General features: G+C 50.9%; 4 protein-coding genes across 4 annotated transcripts in view; 1 reads left to right on the forward strand and 3 right to left on the reverse strand.

Moving 5' to 3' along the window:
- Positions 1–990: 990 nt before the first annotated feature.
- rex1bd (required for excision 1-B domain containing) lies at positions 991–2131 on the reverse strand. Its single transcript, XM_060067186.1, has 3 exons — positions 1975–2131; positions 1445–1527; positions 991–1240 (listed from the first exon to the last, which is right to left on the reverse strand). The coding sequence occupies exons 1-3, from the start codon at positions 1975–1977 to the stop codon at positions 1006–1008; spliced, it is 321 nt and encodes a 106-aa protein (XP_059923169.1). The 5' UTR covers positions 1978–2131; the 3' UTR covers positions 991–1005.
- Positions 2132–2292: 161 nt separating this feature from the next.
- fam78bb (family with sequence similarity 78 member Bb) lies at positions 2293–5968 on the forward strand. Its single transcript, XM_060067185.1, is given in 4 exon segments — positions 2293–3836; positions 5444–5708; positions 5710–5934; positions 5936–5968. Coding segments are annotated over 4 exon segments (786 nt in total). The 5' UTR covers positions 2293–3573.
- Positions 5969–10532: 4564 nt separating this feature from the next.
- slc35a3a (solute carrier family 35 member A3a) lies at positions 10533–16916 on the reverse strand. Its single transcript, XM_060067586.1, has 8 exons — positions 16505–16916; positions 16159–16371; positions 15862–16016; positions 15391–15513; positions 14057–14231; positions 12024–12142; positions 11143–11276; positions 10533–10659 (listed from the first exon to the last, which is right to left on the reverse strand). The coding sequence occupies exons 2-8, from the start codon at positions 16346–16348 to the stop codon at positions 10569–10571; spliced, it is 987 nt and encodes a 328-aa protein (XP_059923569.1). The 5' UTR covers positions 16349–16371; positions 16505–16916; the 3' UTR covers positions 10533–10568.
- A 165-nt stretch (positions 16917–17081) lies between these two features.
- The window catches only part of notch2 (notch receptor 2), a 39879-nt gene continuing 33567 nt past the window's right edge, over positions 17082–23393 (reverse strand). The window contains 6 exon segments of the mRNA XM_060067587.1: positions 17082–18296; positions 18399–20438; positions 20741–20838; positions 21563–21710; positions 22249–22574; positions 23217–23370. Of these exon segments, the coding sequence (XP_059923570.1) occupies positions 18978–20438; positions 20741–20838; positions 21563–21710; positions 22249–22574; positions 23217–23370 (2187 nt within the window). The 3' untranslated portion in view covers positions 17082–18296; positions 18399–18977.

Below are 23393 nucleotides of genomic sequence, written 5' to 3' on the forward strand. Positions count from 1 at the left end.
AAGAGGCCAGACCTCAAAGACTAACATTATGAGCAAAAAAAGAAGAAATTGCCTTTTTTGCTTAGCTGTCGGGGTTTAGCCGGGCAAAAATAAGTAGGAAACCAATGTCATGTAAACCAGAAAACAACAACATTTATAAAACCCCCACAGGGGAATCATTTTGATATGTTAGCCATCCTAGCGATAGGAAGCAATGCTTTTCCACCGGAACTCTGCCACCTTGTGGTGAAACGATAAGTCGCGCATGGTCGTGGATTTATTATTGCCATTCAATCATCACTACTTTCTCAAATGATCCAACCCCGATCTTTAACATTGAGTCATTTAGCAGACACTTATTTCCAAAGTGACTTACAATAATTGGATTACGTAAGTGCTGCATGAACAGCTTTTAGAACAAATGGACTCACTTATCAAAACCAGAATGATGAGGACAGTACGTTCAGTTGAATAAGCTCACAATAGATTCCGCTCAGAAATACGTACATTATAATTATTTGACCAAAAGCAATATTGATGTTAGGAAAATGCTACCACTTAACAACGCCATTAATCCTAGTAAAACGTGCAACACTATGACAGGATGAGTAGAGCGCTGCTATGACAGGATGAGTAGAGAGCTGCTATGACAGGATGAGTAGAGAGCTTGCTATGAAAGGATGAGTAGAGAGCTGCTATGAATGATGAGTAGAGAGCTGCTATGAAAGGATGAGTAGAGCACTGCTATGACAGGATGAGTAGAAGGCTGCTATGACAGGATGAGTAGAGCGTTACTATGACAGGATGAGTAGAGCTGCTATGACAGGATGAGTAGAGCTGCTATGACAGGATGAGTAGAGCTGCTATGACAGGATGAGTAGAGCTACTATGACTGGATGAGTAGAGCTACTATGACAGGATGAGTAGAGCTACTATGACTGGATGAGTAGAGCTACTATGACAGGATGAGTAGAGCTACTATGACTGGATGAGTAGAGCTGCTATGACAGGATGAGTACAGAGCTACTATGACAGGGTGAGTAGAGCTGCTCTCACCAGGTCCAGCTTCTGCTTCTCCTTGTGCTGCAGCGCGTCGATGTGCTCCGCGAGGTCCGGCCGCCGCAGCTCTCCCTGGAGCTGCTCCTTGATGCGCAGCACCTCCGAGGAGATGCCCAGGAAGGCCTGCGTGATCTCGTGGACCAGCTGCCTGTAGTGGTCAAAGTCGTACTGGGGCCCGGTCCGCAAGTACGCCTCATGGCCCCTGGACACACACAGAGACAGTCGATGCAAAAACACACACACACACGCACACAGTATTATTGATATTATTAATTATAATACTTTTAATTATTAATTAAAAGCGCAAATTTGTTATTCATTGGTCAATTTATGAACTGGTTGACTCCTTGAATGTGCTTAAACCTAGGATCCCTGTATGCCTAGCTTCTTTGAACAAGCGACTTACTCCTCAAAGAGCCTGTACGCCTCTATTCGCTCTGTTTGGAGGGCGTAGAATCGCCTGATCACGGCTTTAAAGTCTGTAGGTACCTGGAGAGAGAAAGATAATAACAGATGAACAAACGACTAAATCTGTCATATTTGTGTTCCTGTAGGGCAGATGACTCCGCTCTTATGGGATCCGAACCCATTCACTCACACGATACCAAACTAATATCAGGAGTGAACTGAACCACCGGGCTTGACAGATGACACTAAACCAATAGATCAGATCTACCAGTATGTTGATCTGATCCTCATAAAATATGTTTAATATCGCCAAACAGAGTTCAATTCACACTTTTCGAGTATCTCGAAAAGTGCTACTTTTACCCAGACATTAATTGTTTTCTATCTCTACACAATCAGTTGAGCCAAAACAGTCCCCACAATAAGTGAGGCTAGTAGCCCCTAGCTAACGCTAGCATCACACATGTGAGTTGTGTGCAGAAGTACACAACACGTACACAACACAAACACACAAAACCAGCCACTCACCATGGTGCTAGTGGAAGGAAGATATACCGAGTGGATTTTTACAACAGAAAAAAGTCTTAGAACAGAAGCTTGTTATCAATATTTCCGAGCATGATTCAGCTGACTGCGCTACCCTCCCACCCGGAAACGGCAAGGAGGCGCTCTTTCAAAATAAAAGCGCAGCTATAGTAGAAATGTCTGACATCCGCAACTCGCATTAGAAAACTCTGATCATTGTTATCCAACATTGTTGGATGTTATCTACAATGTTTAACTCTTCTAGTCTTTAGCTGGACGTATTAAAAACAATATTTTATTGTTTTATTTAATTTGTTATGCTGACATTTATTTGTGGCTTCTAGCCAATTCAATGAGTCTCCCCAACTCGAAGCAGAATGGTTTAATTCAGGATTCAGGCTTACTGCAATATGTTAATGCATAACCCGTCAGAGCCTCCTAAGCAGGAGCTGTTAACAGTTCTACCTGTTGAGGATGCATTGAACAATCCAACAACATAAATCATATGTCACGCATGGTGCATTAAAAGACTAGAGTCGCCCATAGCTTCCTACTGATTATGTTGAGTAAACATTATGCCGACGGAAATAAAGTAGCTCTCAAGGCTAAGCTACTGTACGATGCTGTAAAGACGTGGACACTCCCACGCGGACCATCTTCCTCTGCAGCCCATTGGTCCGTTCAACATCTTCAGCACCACGGAGGCTGAACAGCGACACTCGGTCACACGGCTGGACGAAGATGAGAAGATGCCGCTTACTGTAGTCCACTTTTTTGGGGTTACTGTGTCAATATTTTCCGGGTGGTTTCGTTCCCGTGTGTCGATCATGCACAGTGCGGACGCAGACATGAATCGATCCCTCCGTCTCTCGTGTGGAACTCAATAGCCCCCTATTCGCTCATCGTGCAACCGCCTGGTGTCGTCCAACTCTGCAAGAGAGGAAGCTAATTCTCACCAGATATGCATTAGCTGTCAGCCTCTGTGTATCTGGTATTTTTTTTATTTTCTTCCGCCTCGAGACGGATGACCACATGCAGCCAGACCTCCAGTAGCCTTCGTCTGTTTAGTTCCAAATCAGCAGGAACAGCAGCCCGTGTGAGGGAACCGCGTTCCGCACGCCACTGCAGCCCCGTGGCCGCCGACCACCGCCGCCTGGTGACATGACCGCTCGGGGCAGGAAGAAAAGGATCGGAGCTCTAGAGACAGACGGACACGTGGATCCAAACAGCGGCGCGGAGAGGAGCCCTCAGCTGGAGGTCCTGGTTCCTCTGGTCCCCTGGTCTATGGTGATGGATAGTGGCAAAAAGACCCCCACAGCCTCCTCTACTGTCTGAGGTCTGTGAGCCCCACAATATCCACCCTGAACCCCGACCCCTCCTCCCCCACGGGCCTACTCTGAAACTTAGAATATTGTTGCCATCGTGGGGTAAAAAACAAAAAACCCTGAGCTGATGGAGAGTTGACATTTGCTTCATTTTTTTTTAATCTCAGATGCACGTCCACGTAAGATTGCGATCAGTCTAGCCCCAACTCCACCGTGGTCTCGCCCAGGCCACCCGGTTCACTGGGTCACTCGCCTCGGTCCGCTTTCTTGCAAAACCATGGGTTGCATCCAGAGCATAGCCTGTAAGTCACGAATCAAACGGGAGAACATCATCGTGTACGACCTGTCCGCGACCATCGACCACTGTCCGACCATCATCGAGGAGAACTCGCCGATAGTGCTTCGATACAAGACGCCTTACTTCAAAGCCTCCGCGCGGATCGTCATGCCTCCCATTCCCCGCAACGAGACTTGGGTGGTGGGCTGGATACAGGCATGCACCCAGATGGAATTCTACAATACCTATGGAGACGTTGGCATGTAAGTACATCCCCCCCCCCCCCCCGCCCCGCCCCTCATCCCCATCTCTCTATTCCAGTCCACTATAGACGAAGCCAACGAGCGTTTTTCTCGTGTGTGTAATTTCTACGGCGGGTGTCAACATCTCGTGTGGTCACCGTCAGGGTGTGACGGTTCGTATGCATGCATGCATCGTGCACGGTGACACGGTCTCTCCGTGCACGGTGACACGGTCTCTCCGTGCACGGTGACACGGTCTCTCCGTGCACGGTGAACCGTGCTGGACCGCTCATGTTTCCGTTCCCACGGGCTCGCTCTCACTCCGTGTGCACGTAGCGCGACCAGCAGGTTAACTCTGTTGTCTGCTTCCTGGATTCAAAACGCCCACCGACAGATTCTGTTCCTGTGACTTTGGCATCAAAATAGCGAGCCAGCTATAGATGAGCCCAGCAACGGTTGGAGCTGTGCTCCAACACTCACTGGACCCATGGGGCGTGGGGGTGGGTGGGTTGGGGGGGGGGGGGGGGGCATGTTATTTCTGACAACCGCCCATGTTATTTCTGCTATCATACAAGATATCCGATTTATGTGGACACCGATTCACTAGCCGACTCTACTGCTCCAACTGACAACTTCAGTCACATTGGCCTACAACCAGGTTGTGGACATATGCAATGAGACGCAGGGTTCAGTGAGGCGTGTGTGCGTGCGTGCGTGCGTGTGTGCTAATTAGCGTGTCAATTCGCTGAGGAAGGCGAGAAGGAAAAGCTTAAGCTCATGGGTGCTACCAGATGGGTGTCCCCTGTTATTATCTACCAGATAACGATAGTAATGATCTGGCTCACAAGAGAGGTCGATAATCCACACACACTCAGTGGACCCCCCTGACACTATCCTCAGTACAGTCTGCACACCACACACACACACACACACACACACCCACACACACACACACACACACACACACACACACCACACACACACACACACACCACACACACACACACACACACACACACACACACACACACACAGCATGGTCCATGCATGCCGTTGACATGGCTGCCATATGTCTGCAACGTGTATCCCTCTTAAACAACAGTTAAAAAACCCAACTCTTGCGTGTCTTACCCACAATCCCCCTCTCCTCTCGCTTGGCCTCCGTCTACCCACAATGCTCCTCTCCTCTCCCTGGTCTCCGTCTTACCCACAATGCCCCTCTCCTCTCCCCTGGCCTGTGTCTTACCCACAATGCCCCTCTCCTCTCCCCTGGCCTGTGTCTTACCCACAATGCCCCTCTCCTCTCCCCTGGCCTGTGTCTTACCCACAATGCCCCTCTCCTCTCCCTGGCCTGTGTCTTACCCACAATGCTCCTCTCCTCTCCCCTGGCCTCCGTCTTACCCACAATGCCCCTCTCCTCTCCCCTGGCCTGTGTCTTACCCACAATGCCCCTCTCCTCTCCCCTGGCCTGTGTCTTACCCACAATGCCCCTCTCCTCTCCCCTGGCCTGTGTCTTACCCACAATGCCCTCTCCTCTCCCCTGGCCTGTGTCTTACCCACAATGCCCTCTCCTCTCCCCTGGCCTGTGTCTTACCCACAATGCCCCTCTCCCCCCCCCGCCGCCGCAGGTCGAGCTGGGAGCTGCCGGAGCTGCGGGAGGGCCGTGTGCGGGCCATCAGCGACTCGGACGGCGTGAGCTACCCCTGGTACGGCAACACCACGGAGACGGTGACGCTGGTGGGCCCCACCTCCAAGCCCTCCCGCTTCGTGGTCAGCATGAACGACAACTTCTACCCCAGCGTGACCTGGGCGGTGCCGGTCAGCGAGTCCAACACGCCGCTGCTCACGGGCATCACGCGCGACCAGAGCTTCACCACCTGGCTGGTGGCGCTCAAACACCACGTCCCGCGAGAAGATCCTGCTGCGCACCGTCAAGTGGCGCATGCGCGTGGACGTGCTGGTGGACCCCGCCCTGCCGCTGGGCTGCCGGGCGCGGCTGGCGGGCCGGCCGCACCAGGACCAGCCCCGCCTGCTCACCCGCATGGAGCCCGTCCCCCCCAACGCCATGGGCCGGCCCAACGCCAACGACGCCCAGGTGCTGATGTGGCGGCCTCGCCGGGGGCCCCCCCCTCGTGGTCATCCCTCCCAAGTAGCGCCGTGGGGGGGGGGGGGGGGGGGGTCTGGGGGTGGGGGTGGGGGGGGGGGGGGGGGGGGAGGAGGAACTGAGGGGATCTCACCGGGCCGTGACGTTAGACTCACACCGGGACGCGGGGCGTCGTGGAACGCTGCGACCCGGGAGCGGGACGACCAGCAGCGGGAAGGGGGGGGGGGAACAGTGGGCCGGAACACACAAACACACAAACACACAAACACACAAACACACAAACACACAAACACGGTTAAAACCTGCGTGTTGAGCAGTGCTGGGTGGGCTCCACCCCCCCCCCCCCTCCCCGGGGGTCCCGTCTCTGGGGAGACGCTCGCCTTACTCCCCCCGTCGTCGCTGCCTTCCACTCCTCTGGCTCCCAGGAAGGACATCTGGCTCCTCTTCTACGGCTGTCTGGGGGGGGGGGGGGGGACTTTACCCCGACCTCGCCCGGCCCGCCCAGTGTTTGTGTCCCGTCAGAAACAGTCCTCGTTGGTTGCCATGCAAACCTGTAGCAGGCCCGAACAACAACCACCGCTCTGGTCCCCCTCTGACAGGCTCCAGACTTTAACAATCAAGCCTACAAAACAAGAACAAAAACAGAAATAATCAGTGAGATTCTTCAGCCTTAATGACGTGGAATACCGGCCTGCTCTCGACTGCACAGGGAACGCAGTGTGCCGAATGTGTTGCCACACAAGACTGAGATGTGTGTCAGCCAAGGTATAGCTTGTCGATGGGACTTAAAACAGTCGTATGAAGAATTGTATTTTTGCGTGTGTGTGAATGAATGTGTGTGTGTGTGTGTGTTTGTGTGTATGTGTGTGTTTGTGTATGTGTGTGAATGTGTGTGTGTTTGTGAATGTGTATGTGTGTATGCATGTGTGTGTGAGCGTGTGTGTGTGTGTGTGTGTGTGTATGTATGTATGTATGTATGTATGTGTGTGCGCGTGGACATAGATCTATGTATACGTGGGCGTATGTCTTTATAGCTCATCTCAGCCTATAACAGGGCCTGATGGCAGGTCTTTGACTTGCTGCTCTGCCACACCATTCTGCCTCCATATAGTATTACCGCTCCATCCACGACACACACCACGAGGACTTCTGCAGAAAACCTAGAGCAGAAGCTGGAGCCTTTGTTATCGCGTTTAGAGGGAAGCGACATACGGCTTTGCTTTGATCATCTGCACAAAACGTGCACGTTTAGGGGGATTCATCAGATGGCTTTGCAAAGCATTTGATCATGAAACTTTTAACTGGACGTCTAAAAAACGTGATTGTTATTCTCTCTGGGGAATTTTCTTTCTGCCAGCGGTGGAAAAAAAAACACATTGATGACAACTTTGTAGAAAAAAAAACATTCCCTTTGCGAGACTAATCCTATCCAGTGATTTTATAAGTCCTCAAATTGACGGCCTGTCGAAGGCTGGGTTGGGGGGGAGGTAACTGGTTTCAATATTTACCCCTAAAAGCTTTGAACGAAAAACAAAGATGGTGTTCTAAGGGAACAGCATTCACTTTAAGTGGCGTGTAAGGTATTTTGGGCCTTGTCAGAATTATACTAACAGTATGACATTTTCTAACTGTCTTTTTTCTGCAAAAAGCCTTTCATGTGAAGAAAAAAAAAAAAAATCAGCCAAAATGGAGTTCCGCTCAAACTCTATTTTTTTCAATCACATTGATTCAGTACAGTTGAACGGTCGAGGGGGTCTCAGTTGTGTTTCTAGATAGCACCGCCCTCAGTGAGCCGGTAGGGGGTGCTCACGCTGAAATGTGGTTAGGACCCTCGAAAGCAATGACGTAAGATAGACTGTGGGAGTAATCATTAAACGACCCAGGTGCAAACCATCCATGCCTTCCAACACAAACATACACACACGCACGCACTCTCTCTCTCTCTCTCTCTCTCTCTCTCTCTCTCTCTCTCTCTCTCTCTCTCTCTCTCTTCTCTCTCCTCTCTCTCTCTCTCTCTCTCTCTCTCTCTCCTCTCTCTCTCTCTCTCTCTCTCTCTCTCTCTCTCTCTCTCTCTCTCTCTCTCTCTTCTCTCTCTCTCTCTCTCTCACACACACACACACACACACACACACACACACACACAACACACACACACACAACTTATGTAGTTTTATATGAGCCATGCTCATGCAAAGGGCTGTTGCCTGTTACTTCACATAAAAAGCCCCGAAGCATTAGATAGTTGGATGCAGGTGAATCTAGTGTTTTGCTACAGTTGTGGATATCAAGTCACACAACCACAGTCCTGACTCCTGACCTAAGAGTCAGATATCAATGGCACGTAATGCTGGCGGTGGTTCGGTTACTTCATATCACCAGAAGGGACCTCCACACCACGTTAAATGCATCCCAAAATAATTATCCAAAAAAACAAAGAAAACTTTTCTTGAGCTAGGTTTGTGACGTCACGCGAAGGCGTGAATTCAAGCAGGTGAGTCGATGTGTTACCGTGGTACTGAAGTCAATGCCTATTATGGGATGATTAAAAGGAAACCCGTTTTTTGACCATAGCCATTAGACTCCTTGGTGTTGGTGGAAATGTCTTTTTTTATTTTTTTTATCTGTTGTTTTGCCCCTTCCTGGGTGTTGTCTGTATCTCCAGCGAGTCGTTCCTGCGTGACGACCAAAGTGTCTCTTAAAGTAACAGATGTGCCTGCCCGAGTAGCCGGGATGGGCGGGGCTTACAGAGGTGTCGGCAGCGACTCATTCATGGACATCGATTCACCTGACTGACTGGAATGTAACACGTATGTGGATGGTCTCGTCATTATGATTGTATAACAAAAAATAAATAAAAAACAAGGGACGGATCTGGATGTGTTGGGAACTGGCTGAACTTTGCATGCAGTCTTTCTAAAAAACATTAAAAACAACTAAAAACCCATGTGGCCAGGATGATGGTGTCAGCTTATTCTTATCATTTGGAGAATGCAGGTACACTTTAAATGGCGGTAAGCTACCCCATGTCTGCAGACATCATTTAGGCTGTCGTGTACTCGGATGTTTCAACATCTAAAGAGGGTGGACAGATATATCGGACAGAAAGTCAATTCTGTGAAGAAATGTGTGACAAAATATGACTACGTTCATATTACAGATGAAATTGTGCTTTCAGTGTACAGAAAATATCGGGGGGCACACACACACACACACACACACAAACACTTGGAAAACATAGTCGTCCACAATACCCGCTTTATTTATCAAGAAACTAAAACATACGTGGTCCTGACCTAAACCGACACGTTACACACACACACTCCGAATCATTCACCTAGTTTGGAGATCCCACCATTCAGATACTTCTCGTAACATAACCATAATAAAACACCTTGAAGTCCCGTCACACTCCCAGACGGGTTCAAAACACTCCACTGATTTCATGATTTCCGAGACTTTCAAATCAAACAAAGTTGAATCAACATAACCTTTTGGATTATCGCTACCATCTCACTAGTCATTTATAATCCCATGTTATATCAAATATTTCATATCAACATAAACATAATTTTTGCCCATTCCGTGACACCATTAAACAGTAAATTAAAGTACAATCAAGTATACTATGGGCTAACAGTTAGCTCTTTATATTAGCTCTCTGTTTGAGTAACTGTTTACTGGTTACACAATGCCAACATTAAACCCAGGTCGGATGGTAGGGGGGGGAAGAGAGAGAAAACAAATGTTTTTTTTTTTTAAATAAAAGAAATACATTTAGTACATCATAATGCCCGGCCACAATAAAACATGGTTCCGTAAATCAACGTTAAAAGGAATACTCAGCCACAAGAGACAGAAATGAGAACGTAATACCACCTCTCCAATCCTTCGGACCAGGCATGGACGGGATACACAAACACTACTCATTATTGGATGCTCCAACACTGCAGGGAAGGATAGAGTCACCAATAGGAAGCCTTCTCTCGCTCATCATCTGGGAAACCGTTCAGCCCACATGCCTGGATCAGGTCACGCCGGTTTGGCAGTAACAAGAAATTGCAGTCCAACAAGTAACTGTAATAGTCATTCAGTCATGGATTAAATTGTCCTCCCGTGTCTCTTCACACACGGCAGCCAGCAGCTCAAAGATCGTCCGAGTCAAGTGGTGGTGACCGAGTCGACATAAGAAACTAGTTTGGTCACGTCTTCTTCTTCCCCCTCCACTCCATGGGTGGTCTTCCTCACCAAGGCACTTGTTGGTGTTCGGAGACTCGTGGTCAACCCTCCCCCAGCTGAAGGAATAATTAATATCTCTCTCTCTCTCTCTCCCTCCCTCTCTCCCTCTCTCCCTCTCTCCCTCTCTCTCTCTCTCTCTCTCCCTCTCCCTCTCCCCCTCTCTCTCCCCCTCCCTCGCTCCCTCTCTCTCCCCCACCCTCCCTCCCTCCCTCCCTCTCTCTCCCTCTCCCTCCCTCCCTCCCTCTCTCTCCCTCTCTCTCCCTCTCTCCCCCTCTCTCCCTCTCTCCAAAGACTTTCAACCACGTGGATGACATCATCTACGACCTATGACCTCCCTTTCCCTCTCTCTGGTATCTATTTTCTAGTGTAGGACGCCCTTCGGTTCCTCTGGAGAGTGTCTGTGCGCGTGTCCGCTATGCTCTGCTGGGGTTGGGTGCGGTCTTCCCCTCGTATCCGTACAGGAAGGTGGCCGCGATAACCAGCAATGCTCCCATGAAGAAGACGCTGCGAACAGGAAAACACCGCGTCAACACCCACCTCAGCATGGCGCTGGAGGGATACGGGCGTGGCCCAAGCGTACGATACGATGGATACACGAGGAGGCTCAGTGTGTGAACGTGGGGGAGGGTAAAGTTCCATAGGCACGATGATCAAGGAGTGGGATGGAGTGGAACTACATGAATGGAATTTTGTTAGGTTGTGTTTATATTTTCCGTGGGTCTTTGTATTGGTGAGTGTGCGTCTTTCCCTTTGAATTAGTGAGTGAAGGAGCTCGCGAGTGAGTACGTACGTGTGTGTCAGTGCAGGTGTTTTTCTCCAGCATTATTGGGTGTGTCATTTTCTTTCCTCTGTGCGCAATCAGGGTCTGTCTGCATAGGTAAATATTTGCATTTCTGCATGCGTGCGTGTCTCAGGGTGTGTGTGTGTGTGTGTGTGTGTGTGTGTGTGTGTGTGTGTGTGTGTGTGTGTGTGTGTGTGTGTGTGTACCTGGTGGGGTCAAAGTCCTGCAGCAGGAAGTAGGAGATGAGGGTGGAGAGGATGATGGACAGCGAGGTGGCGAAGCCCTTCAGGATGTTGTCGGCGTACTTGATGACCGCCGCGATGACCAGACCGCCCAGCGCCTGAGGACAACAAACACACACACGGGCCAGATGGGAACAGGCACCGGTCCACGACCTACTCCGGGACACTGTCGGAACGGGACGGGGGGGGGGGCGGCCATCCATGAAGAACAATATTTTAAAAGATGGTCCACGTCTCTGAGGTCTGGAGCGCCAGACGCCTTTGGGACGCGCTTGGAATAGAACAAGCGAAACTAATGTACACAACCTGGGTATTAGTTATCGTACTTAGTTGTGTAGCATCTTATCCTAGTCATCTGTGTTGTATACAGGGGATGGGTTAACCTAGCGGTTGTTAGTGCTTGGCACTGAGTTTTATGAACATCCTTACTGTACCTGTACTGTACCGAGATATATTGCTCTCCTTCTGACAAATGTACTTATTGTAAGCTGCTTTGGATAAAAGCGTCTGCTAAATACCCTAAATGTAAATGGTATATAGCAGCTGTGTCGGCGATGTGGAAGTTCTTAACAGGGAACATAGTATTTCTCTCTGCTGGGCTGAGTCACTTGGTTACCCTTGGTTACACTGCATACTACAAATGGACATTTCTGGGTCAGCGTTTGCATTTCTTTTCCCCGTTGTCATGGCGTCTCGTCCCGTGTTGTCTTGGCGTACCCTGACGTTCGACAAGAGAGCCGGAGCACTCAGAGTAATGGGAAGTCATCGAAGTGAACATAAAGGTCACAGATTGACCTGTGACCTGTTGAGGAGTTATTGATCGATTATTCATCGATTAGCGTTACCTGCAGCGCCACCACGGTCCAGGTGATGCCGTTGTACCCCTGGAACATTCCGGACTCGCTCACACGCTCACCGTCGTAGGCCAGCATCCCAAACAGCCCAAACACCAGGCCAAACAACCCTACACACAGACAGACGCACACAGACACACAAAACTGAAAAAAACTCACTAAACACATATCTTTAAACTATATAAATATGGCCCAGAGCGATAGAATCCTACGTTTGCTGCGTCCGATTTCAGAAGAACATGAACATTGAACCTAATATTGTCGTCTCCCAGTGAATGAAGACGCATTTTTTAAGACAGAAAGTCTCGACTCTGCAGTGTGTGTCGTTTGGGCCACAACCTGCTGTTGTTACCCAAAAACGACCTAAATTCATTAAAACGTACATTCTCTCCCGGTGTTATGCAGCATGTCTGCATTTCGGAAGCACTTTCTGACTTTAATGAACCAGTGAAGTGAAAATAACATGATATCAATTATTTTCTACACTCTGATTATATCAGATGCAGGCTCTGGAAATCCTGCGCTAACACGCAGTGCTACGTCACGGTCTTTCACACGCAAGAGCTTTCAAAAACGCACGAGTCGCTGGCTCCCAGGTATAAAAAAAAAAAACCAACATAAAAATAAACTGGACAGGGACATTCATCTCTGAAGACACGGAGGGGCGACAAAAAGCTGAGCTGGCTCTCCGAGAGCACAGAGAAAAGGCGCACCAGCGTTTGTGATCACAGCCAGGCTGCGATGCTAATGCCTACTCATCCCTTTTACAGTACGGCAATAATGATAACACATTCAAGGTGAGGCAGAAGGACACACGGACCACAACACGACCTCGTTGTGGAGGTCGGCCCTCGTGGACATGAGGGGGCGGTTCCTTTTGCAGCAGCGGACCACCATGACATTGTCAATTGTTTTATAATAATTTTGTGAATTACAATTATTCTTAAATATCATAGAAATTGACACATGCTCACATCACATGTAAGCATGGTCATATATGAATTTGCTTGCTTTGTCGAAGCAGCCATATGAAATGACTATTTTTAGAACGATCTGAAAGTGAGAAAAGCAACCAAATGTTTGCATTTCAGAGGCCAAAATCAGCAAATATTCGGTCCCTGTACTCGATAAAGGATTGAAACGATGACACAGTTTACCACAATGAGCATGCTTATGGATCCATCTATCCTGTAACTGTTGGATAGTGGATAGATGCACTGCGATGAAGCGTGAGAGAGAGTGCAGCCACATTCTTCTCCCACCCCCTGGGGAGAGCTGGCTGTGTCACGACAGCAAAGAAAAATAAATCGAGTGAGTGAGTGAGTGAGTGAGTGAGTGAGTGAGTGAGTGAGTGAGTGAGTGAGTGAGTGAGTGAGTGAGTGAGTGAGTGAGATGGGAAGAGATAAAGACAGAGACACAGAACCACACAAAGAGGGTACGAGACGGGGAGAGATAAAAGACACAGAGAGAGACTGACACAGAAAGACAGAACCACACAGAGACAAACGGACAGACAGAGCCCCAGAGAGAGGGATCAGGGACAAGAGACAGAGACACAGAGACAGATGCCCTCCCTTATACAGATGTATAAGGGATGACCGAGACAGAGACCCAGAGAGAGGGAAAAGGGACCACAGAGACCCAGAGAGAGGGATCATGGACTACAGGACCCAGAGAGAGGGATCATGGACTACTGGACCCAGAGAGAGGGAACATGGACCACAGAGCCCCAGAGACAGAGCCCCAGAGAGAGGGATCATGGACTACTGGACCCAGAGAGAGGGAACATGGACCACAGAGACCCAGAGACAGAGCCCCAGAGAGAGGGATCATGGACTACAGGACCCAGAGACAGATCCCCAGAGAGAGGGATCATGGACTACAGGACCCAGAGACAGAGCCCCAGAGATCAGGGACGACAGAGACACAGAGACAGAGACACAGAGACCCATGCATAAGGGACGACAGAGACAGATCCCCAGAGACGGGGCCCCTACGCAGCAGTGCCAAAGGCCGGCCCGGACCTAGCTGGATGTTGCGGACCCAGACGCTCTGCTTGCTCTCCTTCAGGATCTTCTCGAAGTAGACGCCCGCGAAGCCGCTGGAGCAGCAGGCCACCAGCACCGCCGCCACGCCCACAAACTGGGACCCCGTCGCCGGGGCCTCCGTCTCCTTGGCTCCTGGGGTCTCCGAGGGCCACTGGGAACACGGAGGAGCAGGAGGAGAAGCATTCAGCCATTACCCAGAAAGCCCTTTGTCACCCCAAAGATCTGTGCTGAAACTGGATCCGGCTAGCTTCTCTGCGTCGCAAATAAACATGAACTCGATTTGAGGCGTACTGTAAACGTATCCGATTCCCTCCCCTCATGAACAGATCCGTCATCGTGGGAATCAGGAAAGCAATGCTGCAACTCGCTGCCAAGGAATGGTATTATTTAGACCAGAGATGAGACCAGATACATTCTTTCTGCTTCCAATCAGTAGATAATATGTACTAGTGAGCCTTCCAGCGGAGGCTTCTATCCAAAAGGACTTCAGTGAGCTCGGCACGGCCTTACGGAGCGGGTGGCCCTGAGGCCTCCTGCCGACCTGGGTGGCCCTCGGGTCCGCCCCTCACATTGGGCATCAAACCCAGAACCTTTGGGCTGGAGCACGATCCCCTTAGCCCAGTCTTTCCCAAAGACTGGGTCGCGAGCCACATGTGGGTCGCTGGAGATTTGAATTGGGTCGCCAAATAAATGTAGCCAAAAAAATACGTACTTCCTTTCTTTTTTTACACATTAGCATTTTTACAACTTTCAACAAGAAACATGTTTTTGATAGTACTGAATGTTTGTATTGTTCTGATAATTTTACTTCTAATATTGAATCTAGTGGAAAGGCTAATGCACATTGTGAGAGGAAATAACTTGTGAGAAGCCAAAACAAGGAGATGTGAACTCCGCCTAAATGCATTTATTTGGTCTCATTTAGGGCCGAGTATTTAATACGTGTATTATGTTTTCAATAGCAAGTGCATTAAACAAAGTTGTGATTCATGTCTTCAGAATGGCTGGTTTAAGTTCATACATAAGGGGAATCGGAATTGGCAGTAAAAACGTTCAGGAATGTTCATTTATGCACAAATGTGTTCTTCTCAGGATTTTATAGATAAGGCCATATTGTGATTTGGGTTTGTAATTTAAAACAAATGGGTCCCCAGAAAAAAAGTTTGGGAAACACTGCCCTAGCCCCTAGATCCATCCTGTAGCTTTATTGCCCTAACTAGGCCTCATGGTACCACTATGAGGTAACATAGTAACCTCATAGTGGACACAGGTCCGTGTCACCCAATCCCGCGTGCCCCTGTGGGTCGTACCTGGACCAGAGCGACGCCGGCCATGAGGATGAGCAGCGAGAGCCACTGGTACACGCCCAGCCGACGCCCCAGCATGGACACCGAGAACAGCGCCGTGGTGAGGATCTTCAGCTGGTACGTCACCTGGGGGAGAACCACAACGCAGGGGGAGAACGTGTTGAGGCGGCGGGGAGTATCGGTGGAGCCGGAGCAGCAGCCTGAGGGATTGTACTGCTGCTGCCAAGTAAAGTGTCATTAACGGGCAGCTTGGGGTTGGGACATATCTGCTCACTGATGCGTACGGGTCATAGTAGTTCAGGTAGAGCGTGGGCACGCATCTGTCCGCTGAAGAGGAAGATGTCTAACTAACCACTCGATTATAAATCGCCCCCAGTAGTAGCTAGTTATCCATCCATGACACACGTGCAGATGTATGTTTTCACTGCCAGTGTTTAGCAATCTTCCACCGGTCCGAGGCGGTGGTGACTTTACCTGGTAGGTGGCAGCGTCGAGGTTGGACAACGCCACGTAGAGCAGGTTGTTCTGCAGGGTGTAGATCCCGGACGGAACCGCCAGTTTAAGGGTGTCTATGGGCTTGTGGAGGATTTCCTGGCGAAGGATGCTGTTGAGGGCTCGAAGGCTGTAGTCTAAAACATACCAGGACAATAAATCATGTTCAAACTAAACAACTTTAGGGTATTGATGATGCTTATTCCGACCCGGAAGATTACAACATAAAAAAAAAAAGGAAAAATAAAGACATATTTGTAGACCGTTCACTCTGCTTACTGTGTTCCTTTAAGACGAGCAGAAGACAAGCCACGATCTTCATCAGCTCTGCGACCACCACGGCGGAGGAGGCCAGGTACCGCGGGCCGTCCCCCTGCAGGGTGCGGGAGTACCGCATGGTGAGCACCAGCGACGTGGTCTGGAACACCAGAACGCCCAGGGACAGGTACTTCAGCCTGGGGGACGCCATGGTCCACTAGTCGGTAGTCAGGCCTGAGAACATTAAAAAAATAAGTGATGAAAAAATACAGGGAAGAGAAGGGGTTGGATTTATTCGTTTTGGCTGTTAACTATGATACGTGAAGATATAAAGATGTAACGAAAGAAGGAAACAGAATGCTCTCACCTCTCTTGATACTTCCAGAGACAGCCTGTTGAGAGCAGCTTCAGATCAGCCAGGCGACTTCGTAACATTAAAGACTCCGCATCGGGTAGTATGATGAACAGCAGTATCCTAGTATCCTTTATTTCAGATAAGAGGTTGCAATGTAAATAGTGACTGCAATGTCAACAGAGCTGTCAGAACAGACCCTCCAGTGCCCGCGTCCATGTACCTCAACCGTCCGTCCTCACGCCGACAAACAGCTCTGCACAAGCTCCTACATTTAAGCCCATTTTAGCTCAATTCTCGCATGTTTCATTTATATTAGCGATTAGTTGCAAGTGTCTTCTTAGAGAAGGCTGAACTTATCAAGGAAGCGACCACCAGATCGAATGACTTCCGTGTAGTGGTTATTTTCTTTGGTCTCTTGCGGCGTACCGCCCCCATCAGGCCGGGGACGGTATTGGCCGACAAATGTATCTTGGCTTTCTTTTTTTCTATGTTTTTCGTTTTTTCTGTCTACCGTCCACTATTCAATCTGATATTCAATACTGGTATGAAACTTAATTTTGCATTTCAAAACAAAACACCAGAAGACGAGTTTGAGGGTCTAACAGGATCCAAACTTTATTTCAGAGAGTATGTGACGATTCCATTTATTTTCATCAGACAGCTTTTGTTCTTTCTCATTTGACCAATCTTACTTCATGTAATTAATACACATATACATATATATGTATATACATATAGATATACATACATATACACATATACATGTATAAACATACACACATATATAATATTAACTACTTATGGTTAACAGAACGAAAATACAATTAAAATATAAAACAGACTATTTACATGCATGCGTAACAAACTTTACCATGCATAGTATTGAGTGGAAATAGGCTCCACAGGCACGGTAACACATTATCGTGGATTTAACAACCATGTAAAACAGAACATGTCAATGTTGGAATACAACATTGACACAAAGGTGTTTGTGTGTGTGTGTGTTTTATTAGTCTTTCAATTCAACAGACTACAATGGAAAATAAATCCATTTAAACGTTTAAGCTGGTTTCCAAAGGAAAATTAAACAAATAAAATATAAAAATATGGCCGACTAATATGATTTGGTCTTGGACATATTGCTGTTGTATTACGATTAACACTAGAGCAAATGATTGTCTGTGGCTCTGGCAGAGAGACAAGGCGACGCTCCGATCGATCCACCCTATAGTACGGTTATCAACGACTGTACAATTACACACCCTGGCATTGGTAGAAAAAAATTATAATCAAAAGAACAATTAAAGTGGCACAGATACACTGATTGTAGTAAGGCAGACACATTGACAAACATACTACATAATGTTTATAATAACCAATATTTCACCGTCAACTGGTTTGTCCACTAATTTGTATTCTGCAAAAAAAAGAAATGGTCTCATCAAAACTATAATGCAAGTAGCAATACTAACATATGATTTTTGCATAAAGTCTTTCAAGCCCGTTACAGATTGCCGGCAGGTATTTGCGTCTCCAAAGGTTGGACACTGGCTAGTTGTATGTTTGCGTTGCAATTTCTCTCTACATTGAGGCTATACCCAAGTGCATGGAACACAATGTTGTTTCTAGGATGAAGGCACACAGCTGTAGCAAAGCTATTTAGACCACAGGCTGCAGAAGGGAACATTTGCATTGTCGTTCTCTGAATTTGCATTTCTGTACATGCAACAGATATTTATATTGAAAAAAAAAATCCCCCTTTTTATCAAAAACGAAAAATGACGACAACAGATAGGCAGTTTTTCTTTTTGAACGAAACATTGAATGCGATACATTCAATGTCAAATAAAACAAACAGGTAAATACATTTTTTGAATCTGAAGTTAGTAAGGGCAAGCCCTAGGACCTAGAACCTAGAACGTGACATTGACGGCTAGCGTGGAGCCTGTAAAACATGGGAACCGTCCCTCCAAAGGTGACCCGGGATCGGGATGCTCCGTCCTCGCAGGTCCTTCCCCGACCTTCTGCTCTTACCCTCACCGGCGGGACGTGATCCGCTCTTCTTCTGTTCCTCTTGGGGAGACACGGTGGGGCGCCCGAGCGGGCCTCGAACACAGACGAGCCGGGACCCCAAGCCCCCCCCCCCCCCCCCCCCGACCGCGGTTAAGACTCAGAACATCACCTTCGTTTTTTTTTTTTGGTATTCAGAAGCTTTATTTTTCTAACAGACGATACTCAACAAAAACCCTATAAAAAACACACACACAGTACTCTTAAGTGCAATAAATGACAGACGACAAAAAGAGATGAAAACAGAACACGTCTCAAAACGGGAGACAGATGAGTAACATGACGAGTGAAGTGTCGTATTCTTTTGGACTACATAAAGACGAAGAGTCCGGCGTCCTCCACCTCCTCTCCTCCTCCTCCTCCTCCTCCTCCTCCTCCTCCTCCTGGGTCGGGGGGGGGTGTGACCCCCCTGACCCTAGGCGAACACCTGCATGCCCCCCCTCTGCGCCGGCTGCGAGGCGGGGGGCGCGGCCGGCGGCTGCAGCAGCAGCTGGCCCTGCTCGGGAATGTGTGTGTGGTGGGAGGAGGGGAGCGCGTGGCGGGGGTTCCCCAGCGGGGTGGGGCTGGTGGTGACGTCGGACCAGTCTGAGTTGGAGTGGGGCGAGGACGAGGACCAGGGGTCGGGGGACTCGGGCGACGGGGTGAGGTACGGGTGCTCGCTGGGCGGGTGGGCCGGGTGGCCCGGGGTGGTCCCGTCGGAGCCGGCGGTGGAGTAGCCGTGCTGGGAGGGCGGCGTGGGGTACTTATCCACCGGGCTGTGCCGGGCCTGGTAGGGCGGCAGCGGGCGCGGCTGGCTCTCCGCCATGCCGTGGGGGCCGTGGCCCAGGGCGTGGCCGTGGGGCCGCTGCAGGGCGTGGCCCATGCCGTGGCCCAGCGCCACCTGCTCCGGGAGCTGGTACATCATGCCCTGGTGCGGCGGCCGGCCCAGGTGGCCCTGGCCCTGGCCCTGTGTCCCGCCCTGGGCCTGCTGCACCGGGCCGCCCTGGGGGCCCTTCAGCCCGCCCGCCTGGCCCCCTCCGGGCCCCGCCGGCATCATCTGGAAGGTGACGATGGGGGGCAGCTGCTCCCGGCTCATGGTCACGTTCATGGGGCCGCCCATGGCGCCCGGGCCGCAGTGCTGGCCCATGCCCGGGTGGGCCCCCGTCATGGGGTGGGGGACCAGGCCGAAGAGGTGGCCGCCGTAGCTCTGCTTGGGCATGCGCACCCAGGCCTGCTGCTGCCCCAGCATGTGGCTGACGGGGGGCAGCAGGGGGCGGGGGGCGCCCGGGCCGGTCAGCAGGGAGGAGGGCGGGGGGGCCGCGGGGGCCACGGCCCCCGGGGGGTCCCCGGTGTAGGAGTGTGGAGACTCCAGGGAGTCCACGGGGGACATGGTGACGGAGGCCTCCGGGAGACCGCCCGCCGCCTTGGGGGCGTTGGCGGTGGCCCCCGCCGGCCCCCCGCCGTTCATGGCCCCGGCGGCCCCGCCCACGCCGGGCCCCTCCCCGCCGGTGGGCTTCTTCCTCCGCTTGGCCTTGGGGTCCTTCAGCTCCTTGGCCCCGGGGCCCACGCCGCCCACCTTGGCGCCGCCGGCGCTCCTCCGGCTCTTCTTGCCCTGGGGCCCCGGCCGCATGCCGATGAAGGCGTTGCCGTTGGCCCCGCACACCAGGGAGGGGTGGCCCCCGCCGCCGCCCAGGTGGGGGGGCCCGTTGTGGGGGCTGTGCACCAGGTTGTACTGGTCCAGCAGCCGCACGATGTCGTGGTGCATGCGCTCCTGGGCCGTGTCGCGGGGCAGGCGGTCCAGGTGGTCCGTGATGTCCCGGTTGGAGTAGTGGTCCAGGAGGACCTGCGCCGCCTCGAAGCTCCCCTCGCGGGCCGCCAGGAACAGGGGGGTCTCCTCCTGGGGGGGGGGGGGCACAGCCGGCAGCAGAGGGACGTCAGGTTGACGTACACGTATATAAAGTAGATACATTAGGGCTGTCAAATTAAAGTTTTTTTTTTTCTGAGATTAATTAATCGAAAATGAATGCGTTAATTTTGATTCATTAATCTCAGAAAAAATAACGCGTTAAAAAAATGTACGTAGATTAATTGCGCTTCTATAGCGCAAATGCTCTACCCACGACGACCTCTGACCCCACGGAGGGGGGGGTCGCTCTACCCCCGGCGACCTCTGACCCCGAGGATGGGGGCTCCACCCACCTTGTTGTCCTGCATGTCCCGGTTGGCTCCGTTCTTCAGCAGCGCCAGGGTGGCCTCCACGTTGTTCACCGCTGCCGCCCAGTGCAGAGCAGACTTGCCTGTGATTATGGGATGGACGGGAATTGGAATGAGGGAAGGAATGAAGCTCTAAATCTTTAAGAATGTCTTAAATGGAATTGGCATCCATCTCTCCATGAATAGGTCTTAGAAAGTAGAGGAGGAGCATTGGAACATTAGATCGGTATGTTGGTTCTTTTTTTGTTGATTAATCGTGAAATGATTTGTTTTTAAAAAGTTCCACGGCATTTTTTTTTCTCTGGTTTTATTAAAAGATACACGGTTGGCATAGCCTACCAACAATTAAAAACATATTTTTTTCTGAAGTATGGGCAAGAAAACATATCCTGATTTTCCAATAACGGCGGCACGGGCCAACTGATCCGGGGCGGTTCAATGGGCCCTTGACGCCCGTGGCCGTGGTCGTGGTTAGCGTGTTCTGACCGTGGTCGCGTTAGCGTGTTCTGACCGTGGTCGTGGTTAGCGTCTACTGACCGTGGTCGTGGTTAGCGTGTTCTGACCGTGGTCTTGGTCGCGTTAGCGTGTTCTGACCGTGGTCGTGGTTAGCGTCTACTGACTCTGTCGTGGTTAGCGTGTTCTGACCGTGGTCGTGGTTAGCGTGTACTGACCTTGGTCGGCATTAGCGTGTACTGACCGTGGTCGTGGTTTGCGTGTACTGACCGCGGTTGCGGTCGTGGTTAGCGTGTTCTGACCGTGGTCGTGGTTAGCGTGTTCTGACCGTGGTCGTGGTAAGCGTGTACTCACCGTGGTCGTCGACGGCGTTGATGTCGGCGTGGCAGTGCACCAGCTCCTCCACCATGCCCTCCACGGCCAGCCGGGCGGCCAGGGTGAGGGGCGTGGTCCCGTCGTTCATGCGGGCGTTGAGCTCGGTGGCGCGGTTACGGATCAGGATCTGAGGGGCGGAGCAACACACGGCCATGAGGAGGGGGGGCGGGGCAACACACGGCCATGAGGAGGGGGGGCGGGGCAACACACGGCCATGAGGAGGGGGCGGGGCAACACACGGCCATGAGGGGGGGGGTGCGGAGCAACACACGGCCATGAGGAGGGGGGGCGGGGCGGTGGTGGTGATCTAGTATTGATCGGGCGGTGATCGGGTGGTGATCGGGTGGTGATCTGGTAGTGATCTGGTAGTGATCGGGTGGTGATCTGGTATTGATCTGGTATTGATCTGGTATTGATCTGGTAGTGATCGGGTGGTGATCTGGTATTGATCTGGTATTGATCTGGTATTGATCTGGTAGTGATCGGGTGGTGATCTGGTATTGATCTGGTATTGATCTGGTAGTGATCGGGTGGTGATCTGGTATTGATCTGGTAGTGATCGGGTGGTGATCTGGTATTGATCGGGTGGTGATCTGGTATTGATCTGGTAGTGATCGGGTATTGATCGGGCTGTGATCAGGTGGTGATCGGGATCAGACGCCCACCTGGAACACGCCCTGGGCGTCGGCGGCCACGGCGGCGTGCAGCGGCGTGCGGCCCATGTTGTCGTGGGCGTTGGCGTCGGCGCCGGCGTCCAGCAGCCTCTTGGCGGCGTCGGCGCGGGCGTAGCGCGCGGCGAGGTGCAGCGCCGTCTCCCCGGTGCGGTCCGTCTGCGCCAGCAGAGTGGCGCCCTGCCCGATGAGGTCAGAGATCACGCTGGGGCCCGGCTCCTCCCCCCCGCTCTCCTCCTCCTCCTCCTCCTCCGCGTGGAGGCCGCAGTCCAGACCCCCCGCCGTGCGGAGCGAGGCCAGCATCAGGGGGGTGTATCCGTCTGGGGGGGGGGTCACGGTATAGTTATAGATAATATAGAGCCTATATAGTATATAGTACAGCATCAGGGGGGTGTATCCGTCTGGGGGGGGGGTCACGGTATAGTTATAGATAATATAGAGCCTATATAGTATATACAGGGTTCATACACATTTTGACCAATAGATTTCCATGACTTTTCAATGACTTTTCCATGACTAAACATTTTGAGAAACTTCTGGTGTGTACATGAAAAAGTGATCAAATGTAGTATTTAAACTAACAATGAGAAATCCAAACCATTGATGTTTGCTTCCTTTGGCATGGCTCGTTAATGCCGCCTCTCCCATGTTTGAAATGTGAAATGCTTTGTCACCAAAGAAACCCACAATTTTGCTCATCCCAGGTAAATGAATGACATGAAAATATGAATAGAACAAATTTCCATGACTTCTCCAAAACATTTGGGATTTAATTTTTTTTCAAGCACTTTTCCAGGCCTGGAAATAGCCATTTTAAAATTCCATGACTTTTCCAGGTTTTTCATGACCGTATGAACCCTGTATATAGTACAGCATCAGGGGGGTGACCGAGGGAGGATCTTGGAGATGACCGAGACCACCCGGCGCCCGGTGAAGCGCTAAAGAGAGGACGGCGCCCCCACCTGGCCCTTTGACGTTGACGTCCAGGCAGTCTGCGTCCAGGTCGGCCTGCGGGGGGGTGAGGGTGATGTCGGCCGCCTTGTGGTGCTGCAGGGTCCACTCCCGCCGGTCCACGCCGCTGTCCATCGGCAGCGGGAGGAGGGGCTTGTCCTCTGTCTGCGTCTGTGGGGGGGGGGGGG

The sequence above is a fragment of the Gadus macrocephalus genome, chromosome 12 (assembly GCF_031168955.1).
Source record: "Gadus macrocephalus chromosome 12, ASM3116895v1".
Lineage (NCBI taxonomy): Eukaryota > Metazoa > Chordata > Actinopteri > Gadiformes > Gadidae > Gadus > Gadus macrocephalus.

Bases quoted from the DNA above. Each gene is read 5' to 3' on its own strand.
- slc35a3a (XM_060067586.1), bottom strand. From the start codon at position 16,348: ATGGCGTCCCCCAGGCTGAAGTACCTGTCCCTGGGCGTTCTGGTGTTC. The intron at 16,017-16,158 runs GTAAGCAGAGTG...GGTATGTTTTAG, and splicing joins GCTCGTCTTAAAGGAACACA to ACTACAGCCTTCGAGCCCTC. The intron at 15,514-15,861 runs GTAAAGTCACCA...GTTCTCCCCCAG, and splicing joins TCGACGCTGCCACCTACCAG to GTGACGTACCAGCTGAAGAT.
- rex1bd (XM_060067186.1), bottom strand. The intron at 1,241-1,444 runs GTAAGTCGCTTG...GTGTGTGTCCAG, and splicing joins GCGTACAGGCTCTTTGAGGA to GGGCCATGAGGCGTACTTGC.